We start from the raw sequence: 12,654 nt of genomic DNA, 5'->3' as shown, positions 1-12,654 counted from the left end.
GCACATTATTCGCGCAACAGTAGATAAAGAAATGAAGGAAAAAATATATTAATATAAATAAAAAATTTATTTTTCTAAACATCAAAACCGCGTGTTATAAGGATGGCATATGCGTGAAAATCACGCAGCCACGCACCAAACACTTATGACACACGGAACTGCAACGCAGTATTTTTTGCACACGCAAAACGGATACATTTGTGTGAATAAGGCCTAAGGGCATGACCACACATGGCGGAATTCCTCCGCAACTGTCCGCATCGATGCCGCACAGAATCTGCGTTGCAGATTCTGCAGCGGATCTGCACAAAATGTGCAGTACATTGATGCGGACTAGCTGCTGCAGACTGCGGGAAAAGTGCTTCCCTTCTCCCTATCAGTGCAGGATAGAGAGAAGGGACAGCACTTTCCCTAGTGAAAGGAAACGATTTTCATACTTACCGGCCGTTGTCTTGGTGACGCGTCCCTCTTTCGGCATCCAGCCCGACCTCCCTGGATGACGCGCCAGTCCATGTGACCGCTGCAGCCTGTGCTTTGCCTGTGATTGGCTGCAGCCGTCACTTACACTGAAACGTCATCCTGGGAGGCCGGACTGGAGACAGACGCAGGGAGTTCTCGGTAAGTATGAACTTATATGTTTTTTTACAGATACATGTATATTGGGATCGGTAGTCACTGTCCCGGGTGCAGAAACAGTTACTGCCGATCGCTTAACTCTTTCAGCACCCTGGACAGTGACTATTTACAGACGTCTCCTAGCAACGCTCCCGTCATTACGGGAGCCCCATTGACTTCCTCAGTCTGGCTGTAGACCTAGAAATACATAGGTCCAGCCAGAATGAAGAAATGTCAAGTTAAAAAAGCAAGACGTATCCGCAGCACACATGACATGTGCATGACAGCTGCGGACTTCATTGCGGAACTTTGAATCTCCATTGAAGTCAATGGAGAAATTCCGCCATGAGTCCGCCACTGCTCCGCAACAGACAGAGCATGCTGCGGACACCAAATTCCGCTCCGCAGCCTATGCTCCGCAGCGGAATTGTACGCATCGTGTAAACGAACACTGCTAATTTAAAGTGAAAGTCAATGGAGAAACGGCTCCGCTGCGGATTAACGCTGCGGAGTGTCCGCAGCGGAATTTAAGTGGAATTCCGCCATGTGTGAACCCGCCCTAATACTGCAGAATTTTAGCACAGAAATTCCGGACAGAAATTCTGCAGCTTAAGGATAGATCTCAAAAATCAATGGTAAGGGTATGTTCACACGACAGCGTCCATAACGGCTGAAATTACGGGGATGTTTTCAGGAGAAAACATCCCCGTAATTTCAGCCGTACCGGCATGTGCAGGCGCTTGAACGCCGCGTCCATTACGGACGTAATTGGCGCTGCTTTTCATTGGAGTCAATGAATAACGGCTCCAATTACGCCCAAAGAAGTGACAGGTCACTTCTTTGACGCGGGCGTCTATTTACGCGCCGTCATTTGACAGCGGCGCGTAAATATACGCCTCGTGTGAACAGATAAACGTCTGCCCATTGCTTTCAATGGGCAGATGTTTGTCAACGCTTTCAAGCCGCATTTTTTGGACGTAATTCGGGGCAAAAACGCCCGAATTACGTCTGTAATTAGTGCGTGTGAACATACCCTAATGCTAACGGAAGCTATGGTTTCAGTTTGCCTTTCCGTTGATGAATTCCCCTGACGGAAAGATCTGACGGAACCCATCAACGGAACCTAACGGTGATGTGAACACACCCTAACATATAATTTATTATGTGGAGTATACCCCCCTCCCCAAATACTTTCGAATTGGGGCAGTGCCAAAAAAGGTGTAAATCATCTGGATTTAATGTTCCTCACTTAGGGCAATAGGGATCTTTATCCGGGTAGAACTACTTTAATTTCATAGGGAAGTAATACAATCTATGTGCTATGTAAGGCCTCATGCACGCAAACGTGTTTTTGCGTGCACAATTCATCCGCAAAAATGCGGATGAATTGCTGACCCATTCATTTCTATGGGCCCATGCACACTAGCATGGTTTCCACGGTCCGTGCATTGGCTGGGCTCATTTATATCAATGTGTGCACAGTCTGTGATTCGCAGACGGGCCACGGATGACACTCCACGGCCGACCGTGCCGTAATCACGGGCTGCGCACACGGCTACGGCTGTGTGCATGAGGCTTCTACTGGGATATCTTCTGCGCTGGACTAAGGCCTCCAACAGACAAAGATTTTTTTCCTCTGGCGTTTTAAACTGCATGAAAAATCGCATGTTAAGACGCCAGCATTTCGTAAAATGTAACAGCGGTTTTTTTCTGTCGTTTGTGGTGGTGTTTTTTATTTAGTGTTATTTTGTATATGCTTATTTTTATGGTGTTTATCCTATAGGCTTCTCTTTAGGACTTCAAAAACAGCAGAAAAAAAGCATGTACAATATGACACTAAATAAAAAATGGCACCAAAAATGCCACAAAAAGAGCATGCTGCATTCTGAAGAAAATACCATTGACCATAAGAAAAGCAACAAAAAAAACGTCACAAACCAAAACTCATTTGTATTTAGTGCATTTTATATTCCACTATAGACTTTACTGTAACATCTGGCTGTGCTAAAAAATAAAAAAAATAAAAAAAATAAAACGTATAAAAAAAATTTGGTCAAAAATGCCATGAAAAATGCAGAAAAACGTTGTGTGTGAATACAGCCAAAAATAGTGTTTTGGGCTCCATCTAAGAATACACAACCACTGTTGAGACATAATCAGTCCCAACTTTTCCCCCCAAAGGATGATGGAAAGCATGATGCCGCTTTTTGCGTTAAAGCCAGGAATGGATCCAACGAGAAGGAAAAGTATAAGTGGGAGGACTGGAAAGGTTTCAAGAAGTAACATGGCACTCGTACTGAGATGTTTTTAATTTAAAGTCCATTTATATTACCAATTTGGAATATTTTGCAGTATTTTTATTAACGAATATTACATATCCTATGATTGACAAGTATCAATAATGCAGATGACCTTCAAAGCGGATCAGTCAGCTCTATTTTAGTAAATACTTGCAATAACAATTCTTGAGCCACTTTTCTTAGAACTTTGTATTAGGACGCTCCTCTGTTATTCCTCCTGGAAATATATGAATCCATTAACAACTGGGTGTTACCATTCCCCTTCTCAAGGTGGCTTGTCTGATACTATAAGCACTGATTGTCATGAGATAATGTTCTGGAACATCTTACAAAATAATGGCAAAACTACAGAGGGCAGCTCTGATTTAAGGTCAGGATCACACACACGCTGTTTTAATGCAGTTTTTGATACCGTTTTTGGCTCTCTTTTTTTTTTTTTATACAAGCACAAGAGTGGACACAGAAGAAAGGAGTTGCATCAGTATTTTTACCTTTTCTTCCTTTTGGATCCACCCTTGGCTTTGAACAAAAACTGAGCCAAAAAACTGCATCACAACTGCGTGTGTGATCTTGGCCTTAGGGACGTAACAGTTTTTTCACCAGAGCACTAGTATTGTACCTGAATTTACTCCTGGGGTTTATAAGGCCACCTTTACTCACTGCAGTATGTGAGTACATGCGCTAATATACATTCCGGTCCCCGATCCTGAGATAATAGATTTTTATAGCGCTGCGGGGGGACTGGTAGTCTAGTGGCACAGTGTTCCTTCATGACTACACGACTCTTCGTCATGTGACCAGCCCCCGATGTACTCTATGTTATCGCTGTACTACTACTTGTACATAGAATACAGCGGGGTCGGTCACATGATGAAGAGTTGTATCGTCATCAAAGAAGACGAGACTTCCGGTCCTCCGGCTGCGCTATAAAAATCTATGAAATTCTCATAATCAGCACGACGGGGGACCAGAATGTATATTAGCTGTGTACTCACATACTGCAGTCACTACACTGCTAATCATTTTCGGTCCCCACATAACCCCTTTAAGGGCTGCATCTATGGGGCTATTCACACGGCTGTTTTTATTTTACGGATTCTGTGAACGGCCCGTGGAAAAAAAAAGGACATGTCCTATTTATGCCTGTTTTCACAGATACCTCAATAGACTAGGGATCTGTTAAATCCATTTTTCACGGCCGATTTGACACCCGTTCATGTGAATAAGCCCTGAAACGTTATAGTTCTCAAAATAAGACAAATTGAAAAAAACAAACATCATTTATTATAAACACAATGTTACAAAAAGGAAGAACCGTGACTTCTCTCTTCTTTCTTCTCCATCATTTACATAGATCAGAACTCTGAAAATACAAATGCATTTACTTCATTTTTATGCTGCATATTAACCCTATAGAGCCTGATGTCATCTCCTGTCAGTGACATATTACTACATTAGTGTGATGATAATAGGAGTTGGACCCGACTTCCACGGATTAATGTTATACAATGCAAACTAAATGCAGGTTGAAACTTTTTTTGAAAATTTCAGTAGCGGTTCCATGATCATGAATTAAACCATCAACTATTTAGAAGGTGTACACACAGTAGGCGTCTTCTACTCTGAGCATTGATCATTGCAATCAGGTTTTTTTTATTCTAAATTGAAAAGTAAAGCAACATTGCTGATAATCTTCATTTAAATATCCTACAGTTTTGTGTCTGCAGCTCATATAAAGGCCTATATATCTCCATGGTAACAGACTACAAACAAACCCCATGCCTAGACTGATCCTGCAGTTATAGCCTTGAGTCGGTAGCATTGGAAATGTATTTTACCAAGATATACATAGAGGGCAGATAAAAGGGTGTATGACCGCAGGCAGGGGCGTAATTAGGAAAGACTATACAGCCCCCCTGTAGCCAGTGCTATACAGCCCCCTCTGTAAACAATGCTATACAGTCCCCCTGTAGACAGTGCTATACAGCGCCCCCTGTAGACAGTGCTATACAGCCCCCCTGTAGACAGTGCTATACAGCCCCCCTGTAGACAGTGCTATACAGCCCCCATCTAGCCAGTGCTATACAGCCCCCCTGTAGACATTGTCACACCCCACCCTCCCTGTAGATAGCGCCATATAGCGAACCCCCAAACAAATAAAACAAAAAAAACTTTATACTCACCTTCAGGCGACGAACGGAGCGAATCAACATCGACGGGATCCTTGCGTAGGCCGGTGGGATCCATCATGCCAACCTGCACATGGATCCCGTCCCTGATAGGCTGCAGGCCGAACGTGGCCTGTAGCCTAGTAAATGCTACCTCCCTGCTCTGCCATAGCGTTCAATAGTATGTGCGCCCTAAGGACTAATGAATGTGGCATCGCGACCGCTGTTGCAGCCGTAATAAATGCTAGCAGAGGCACTGGGCATCCGCGGGTCCTGTAGCAGCCGTTATGGCTTCTACAGCGGTAGTTACGCCACTGACCGCAGGATAAGACTGCACAGGGTTTGTTTGTTGTCTGTACGCATCTATAGGAGCATAAAAGCTGTATACCCAAATCAATAGGATCTTTTTTTATGAAGGCTTAATTTTATAATAAAATAAAGCAATACAAAAATACTTGCAACGGGCGAACATAGCATTTAAGGGTTAAAATGGTTGGTGCAGAAATATTTTTGTGCAACTTACCTATAATAGGGTAATTCACACACCTCATACATCATCCTGGTAAAAGAAATGTATTATTATTACTATTTAATTCAATATATATTAACTCTAATATTCACCAAATCAACTTTTATTTCTATTTATGATGCACTTACATCTAAATCATCCAGGTCGTCCATACTAGGAGGCGCTCCCTTGTCCTTCACGTCATTGATCAACTGAAGAACAAAATAGTAACCCATTCATTTCAGTACGTATTTACGGTATAAATTTGTGGCTTTGTTCACATTGGCGTCAAGGCTTCTATTTCTAAGGGATCCATGACGGATCAATATTGTAACGGATCCTAACAGATCCCATTGAATGAATGGAACCTAAACACCAGTGTGATCAGAGCCTCAATATGTAATGCAATAAGCTTTATTATTTGACTTACATTCATGTAATGTTCGGCTAACGCCATCTCTCCTTCCTCTTCTGCATCCCAGTCTCTCCAGTTGTCAAAGTCTACAGACAACCAGGCAGGCTGCCGACAAAAAAACATAAACTAGTTATTAGATGATGATAATTCCTGTATGTTTCTACATAAATCCATGGAAGCCTAGCCGATGGGAAAAGTGGAATTAAAAATGTAATTTTGGGTAGAGCGGTGAGACTGCACAATGATACATCTCAGTTCGCTGGTGAATGGGAAAGAGTCTCATATAGAGATTATTGCACTTTGGTGATGGCACTAGCGCCAACCCTGAAGCCCCGGGGCGTCTTAGTCTGCCCTTACAATACCATCACATGGTTATCAACAACATGTAGAGCATGCTATGCAGGGATGAATTCCATTGATACCACCTTGTGATTTTCCTTGGTTAGTCTTGGCCAAGCCACTTTCCCCTTCCACTTCCTGAGGAAACAAGTAATCGACCGGTCTGAACGTTTCTCTCTGGAATCCTAAATATAGAAATATTGATCAGTAAACGGCATAAAAACAGGGTGGATTAAAGTTGGTGGAGGCCCTGCGCAAAAAAATTGGAACACAGACCAAACTGACCCCTTATCACAGCCACATATTAGATATGGCCGCGTGGCCCTTTCCACTGAAATCTATGGACGTTATAGAGACAACAAAGCCAAGGACTCCCTTAGGGTATGTGCACACGAGAACTGTCTTTTACGTCTGAAATGACAGACTGTTTTCAGGAGAAAAAAGCTCCGTCGCTTCAGACGTAAAAGCTCCTCCTCGCATTATCCGAGGCGTCTTTGACACCCGTAATCTTGAGCTGCTCTTCATTGACTTCAATGAAGAACAGCTCAAATTACGTTGCAAAGAAGTGTCCTGCACTTCTTTGCCGAGGCAGTCAATTTACGCGTCGTCGTTTGACAGCTGTCAAATTACGACGCGTAAATGACAGGTCGTCGGCACAGTACGTCGGCAAACCCATTCAAATGAATGGGCAGATGTTTGCCGACGTATTGGAGCCGTATTTTCAGGCGTAAAACGAGGCACAATACGTGTCGTGTGAACCCAGCCTTAGACTTCAGAAGGTAAAGCCCCATGCATGCATAGCCATCTCTTTATCTCCTCTGAGCTGGATAGGATCCACAAAAGCCATCAGGGAGGGCAGTTGGTGGAGGCCCCTAGATCCCCAAAGTGCTGTGCATGCCCCATGTGCCCTCCCTAAAATAATTAATTCTATCACATCTATAAGATTCATCGTGAAGCTTGAGATGCCATCAACAGTCCCATGTCTCCTTACCTTGGGTTGTACTTTGTCATACACCACAATTTCATTATACATTTGAACATTATCTTCATTTAGACAACTGTGCAGCAAAGGAAGAGAAGAAAATGTTCTGGTTATTCTTATGATAATGTGTCGGAAAGTGTCGGCCAACCTGTGTGGTACCAGTTGACAATGATTATCTATAGTGGACATTTTTGAAGCATATCCAGTGTTACCCTGATGCACCGGATTTTAAAGCCATTCATTTGCGGCTCAGATATTTGTCAAATAGCCAAAGAGAGGCCAGGGACAAGAGATGTTGCCTAGTCATATCTGGCAACTATGGCCCTTAACAGAAGTTCCCAAGAAAACAACTGCTTTCTCCATGTAACCAATGTAGATATATAAAAACTCATTTCACATTGGTCGTTATTTATTTAACAATAATATTCTGCCCCGTTACCCACCTGAAAATGACCTTGTGGTCCTCTATGTCCACCTTAACATCCCGGCTGTTCTCAACGCAGAATTCCAGAAACACGTACTTTGCCCGGTCATACCAAAGGACTTTAGCAGGTTGCCTTCAAATAACGTCCATGAAAAATACACGGTTAATGTTTTTAGATTTACGAATTCCTCTGACATTACCATAGTGGCAAATATCAACACAAGAGATCAGTAAAGGTAAAGTGAGGATTAGAGTTGATCAAGACGTCCGCAAAGTCATAAAGCAAAAGATTGTACTCTTATAGAGGACCTATCAGCTCTCCTCATATGTCCGTTGCTTTCCCCAAAAATAACAATGATGGAGCATCTCTTCTTATAACTCTCTGTTGTGCTGTTCCTCTGTTATTCCTCCTGTAAATGTGTGAATGATTTGACACTTGGTGTGTCATCATGCCCCTGTTTTAAGAAGATTATCCTGTGCTTTATGTAAAGTATCAGAAAATTAGCGTCCATTTGTACATGTGAGAGAAGGGGCAGAACATTCATGTTTATTTCAATGGAGAAAGGGAGACACATCTTATCTCCTGGCACAATAATAGAATCGGGCATGTTGGATTTCATCCTCAATTCGCCTAGCATCTGCCATTGGTGAAAAGTCAGAAGACCACATATACATTAGATTTTAGCGGATCCATTGATTTTGATGGGATCAGCCGACAGTAATCTAATCGGTCTGGGCAGCATGAGGCCTTGTACACACAGTGCAGATTTGCTGCAGATTTTGCATGTATTTTTTAAGCCGAAATCAGGAATGGAACCTAAACAGAAGAAATATATAAAGAGGGCCTTACAGGTCTGCTCTCCTGGATTCAATTCTGATTTTGGTTTAAAAAAATGCATGAAAAATCTGCACTGTGTGAACAAGGCCTAAGGCTTCTTAGCTAAGCCTGTGCTCACAATGCAGTCGAGAATGTTTAAAACCTGCCACCAAATGCATGCCGCAGTCATCTGCAAATGTTTTCCTATATAATTGTATACATCTGCTATTAAAGAAAACTATTACTGAGCATTGTCCCACATGTATTCTTCTTTGTCATATTTTACTATAGATTTTAAAGTAACCGCAAAAAAAAGAGCTTAAAAAAACTACGTGTGAATTCAGCCAGCATTCGACTGGCATTGAGGACCTAAATGTCCGTCACTGAATAAGATGGGGGCTGCATGGCAAAACTCCTCTGAATATTGTATAGCTTTTATATACCACTGCCGGAGCCTGGCCCGTATTATAACACACATGTTCCAGGCCCAGAAGTAGAAAAGTTACTACAGAAGACAACACCGCATTCATCCCTGCCCCCATGATGATGATGACGATGGACGTACCTCATGATAGTCCTGTGAAATCCACGTAAGGTTCTCCTAGAAGATAGTTCAGCTCCGGTGGTGGACGAGGGACTGCAAGCGCGGCTCCCGACCACAACCAAGAGTCACTCAGAATTCCTACTATATTTAGTACCAGCTGCTGGTGCCCTATCTCACCCCTCCCCCTTAGGAAACATTAGAATGGCGTGTCACTGTCACTGACTCCACTATCTTCTAGAGTATTCCTCACACAGGGCCATCTGCTCCAGTAAAATGTCTGGAAAAACACCCAGGTGGAAAATGCGCTTTATGACTAGGAATAAATATGTGGAAATCAGATATTCCAAGAGAAGGACATAGACCCCATGCACACCACCGGATTTACATCTATTAGTAAATACTGTCCGTATTGCATCCGTATTTGATCCGTAAAAAAAAGAGGGAGGTTGCAAATGATGTCATCAACATGTTGCCTAGCAACCCTTCCGTAAATACGGACAGGAATAGCCTTTTATGGGAGAGTCCGTGCCGTAATTACTGACAGGAATAGGACAGGTTGTAAAAAAAATTCAGCACGGACACCCATCAGTAAATATACTGATAGGTGTCCGTGGCCAATAGAAATGAATGGGTCCATAATTACTGTCTGTAATTACTGATGAAAAATACGGTCGTGTGCATGAGGCCTAAGGCTTTGTTCACACTGTGCAGATTTTGGATGTATTTTTAAAAGCCCAAAACTAGGAAGGGAATCTAACCAGAAGAAATATATAAAGGAAGGCCTTATAGGTCTGCTCTCCTGGATTTAACTCTGGTTTTGGCTTAAGGGTATGTGCAGACGATGAGAGGCTTTTACGTCTGAAAAGACGACTGTTTTCAGGAGAAAACAGCTGCCTCGTTTCAGCCGTAAATGCTCCTCCTCGTAATATGCGAGGCGTCTTTGACGCTCGTAAATCTTGAGCTGCTCTTCATTGAATTCAATGAAAAACGGCTCAAATTACGTTGCAGAGAAGTGTCCTGCACTTCTTTGCCGAGGCAGTCAATTTACACATCGTCGTTTGACAGCTGTCAAACGACGACGCGTAAATGACAGGTCATCTGCACAGTTCGTCGGCAAACCCATTCAAATGAATGGGCAGATGTTTGCCGACGTATTGGAGCCCTATTTTCATGCGTAAATCGAGGCATAATACGCCTCGTTTATGCCTGAAAATAGGTTGTGTGAACCCAGCCTAAAGGGGATTTCTCCGAATCATAAATGATCACCTATTCACAGGATAGGTGATCATTTTCTGATCACTGGGGGCCCCACCGCTGGGACCCCCATCGATCATGAGAACGGGGGTCCCAAACCCCCGTTTCCTCCTCATTGCTTTACCACAGTGAGAACATTAAATGAAGCGGTGGTTGGCTGTTGTATCATAGACAGTAAATGGAGCGGGCAGGAGCATGCTCCACCGCCGCTCCACTCAAGCTCCTCCTTACTACTTGGGGATGCAGTGAGGAGGATCTTGGGGCCTAGGTGATCCTGTGGATAGGTGATTATTTATGATTCTGGGGGAAAAAAACTTTTAAAAATGCAGGCAAATTCTGCAGAAAATCTGCAGTGTGAACAAGGCCTTAGGCTGTTTTCACATCTGCACTACGATGTGCATTATTCTATTCCATCAGAGGAAGAGAAGCGCCTGATCTATTGCGTGATGGAAACCCCTTGCGCCAATTAACTTTATTGGACTTTTGCCGGGTTTCTGTTTTAGTTTCTGTCATTTTGCCAGACAAAATAGTACTGCCTGCTGCGCTCTTTTGTCCGGCGAAAACAACGGAATCTTCTTTGAGTATTAAATATCAGTATTGTTACATATGGCAGTGTTATGTGGTATTATTTGTATACTGTGTGGCGGTATTATTTTATATATGCTGCTTTTGAAATGACAAGAAAATCTGTTTAGAAATGGTGAGAGGGGCTCGTCCTGTTTTCTATATAACCAGTCCTGTTCGTACTATAGTTTTGATTTCCCGGCAGTGCAGCAGCTTGTTGGAATTTCATGCAGCAATTTCATGATAAGTATATATGAGGGCAATTGTCAAATATACTTGTGTAGGTTCATCAAAGGTAAACCTGCCTTTTATTCACTCCTCCGTCCTCTCTCAGCTGTTCTAGCGGTACTGCTGCCGCGCTTCAAGGGGTAATACAGTATACTATGCGGCACTCAATACTAGTGTAGCAATACTGTGATAGATAATTCTAATATACACGGCCTCAAAGAGATTTATCAAAAGTCATTAAAAAAACGACGAGCAGGAGCTGTTCATAGCAACCGAACTTGTCAAGGGTCTCATCTGAAAAATCGGAGCCACATCTGAAAAACCTTCCGTCTATGAGTATTCTACATTCTGTTTAGTATGAAAATAATATGGACATGAATGTAATATCTCACATTGATAAAGAAACCGTAACAAACATGTATAATTTACCACTAGGTGGCAGCATAGACAAGCAAAACACAATCACAAAAACTGCAGAAAAACAAACGTGGAAATATGTGACATTTGTCTGCTGTGGTAGATTACTGCAGTGGACAAAGGCAAAATACATGACAGATGACCATATACATGAACTATTCCCCCCCAATCTGACCACTGTTCCAATGATCTGAACAATTATCCCTGAGTAAAATCGTTCTGATATTCTATGTAGGATTTGCTGCACATCAATTTTCTCTGATTCGGCCCTAAGCGATCATGTTTGACAGATGAGTGATTAAAGAGGAGCTGTCCGCTCTCCTGACATGTCTTTTAGTAAATACTTGTATTCTTCATGAAATAATGCTGGATTATATTTTATTAGAATGCTGCATTCCGATGTTCCTCTGTTAGTCTTCCTGGAAATGTATAAATAAATCGACAACTGAGCATTACCATCCCCATTGTCACCTGACACAGATCAGCACAGATGAAAAGTGTAAAATTGTGCAAGGACATGCACCACTGACAAGAGGAATGGTAACATCCAGTTGTCAATTTAATGTATACCCATCTTAAAATGAATTCACTGTACACAACATCATGTATCAGCCTTGGCAATTAAAGGGTAACTAAACTTTCAAAAAACTTTTGACATGTCATAGTGACATGTCAGAAGTTCTGATCGTTGGGGGTCTGAGCACTGAGACCTCCATGATTGCTAAAATGAAGCGGTAGAAGCGCTCAGGTGAGTGCTGTGCTGCGCAGCTTCTCATTGGCTTTCGTCAGAGTAGCATACGGGCTCAGTACTCTGACCCCCACCGATCAAAACTTCTGACATGTCACTATGACACGTCAAAAGTTTTTAAACGTTTAGTTAACCTTTAGGGTATGTTCACACGGCAGCGTCCGTAACGGCTGAAATTACGGGGCTGTTTTCAGGAGAAAACAGCCCCGTCATTTCAGCCGTAACGGAATGTGCAGGCGCTTGAACGCCGTGTCCATTACGGACGTAACTGGAGCTGGTTTTCCATGGAGTCCATTGCTTTCAAGCCGTAATTTCGGACGTAATTTGGGGG

General features: G+C 42.7%; 3 protein-coding genes across 3 annotated transcripts in view; 1 reads left to right on the top strand and 2 right to left on the bottom strand.

The window, feature by feature from the left end:
- The window catches only part of AARSD1 (alanyl-tRNA synthetase domain containing 1), a 76,408-nt gene that overhangs the window by 17,714 nt on the left and 46,040 nt on the right, over positions 1–12,654 (bottom strand). The window lies entirely within an intron of this gene.
- The window catches only part of RPL27 (ribosomal protein L27), a 397,834-nt gene that overhangs the window by 359,704 nt on the left and 25,476 nt on the right, over positions 1–12,654 (top strand). The window lies entirely within an intron of this gene.
- PTGES3L (prostaglandin E synthase 3 like) lies at positions 4,182–9,307 on the bottom strand. Its single transcript, XM_075846281.1, has 8 exons — positions 9,134–9,307; positions 7,771–7,884; positions 7,337–7,403; positions 6,432–6,530; positions 6,022–6,111; positions 5,741–5,803; positions 5,607–5,642; positions 4,182–4,278 (listed from the first exon to the last, which is right to left on the bottom strand). The coding sequence occupies exons 1-7, from the start codon at positions 9,136–9,138 to the stop codon at positions 5,631–5,633; spliced, it is 450 nt and encodes a 149-aa protein (XP_075702396.1). The 5' UTR covers positions 9,139–9,307; the 3' UTR covers positions 4,182–4,278; positions 5,607–5,630.

The sequence above is a fragment of the Rhinoderma darwinii genome, chromosome 13 (genome assembly GCF_050947455.1).
Source record: "Rhinoderma darwinii isolate aRhiDar2 chromosome 13, aRhiDar2.hap1, whole genome shotgun sequence".
In the NCBI taxonomy this organism is placed as follows: domain Eukaryota; kingdom Metazoa; phylum Chordata; class Amphibia; order Anura; family Rhinodermatidae; genus Rhinoderma; species Rhinoderma darwinii.
The sequence above is the reverse complement of the archived record's forward strand: the minus strand, read 5'-3'. Positions and strand labels throughout refer to the sequence as shown.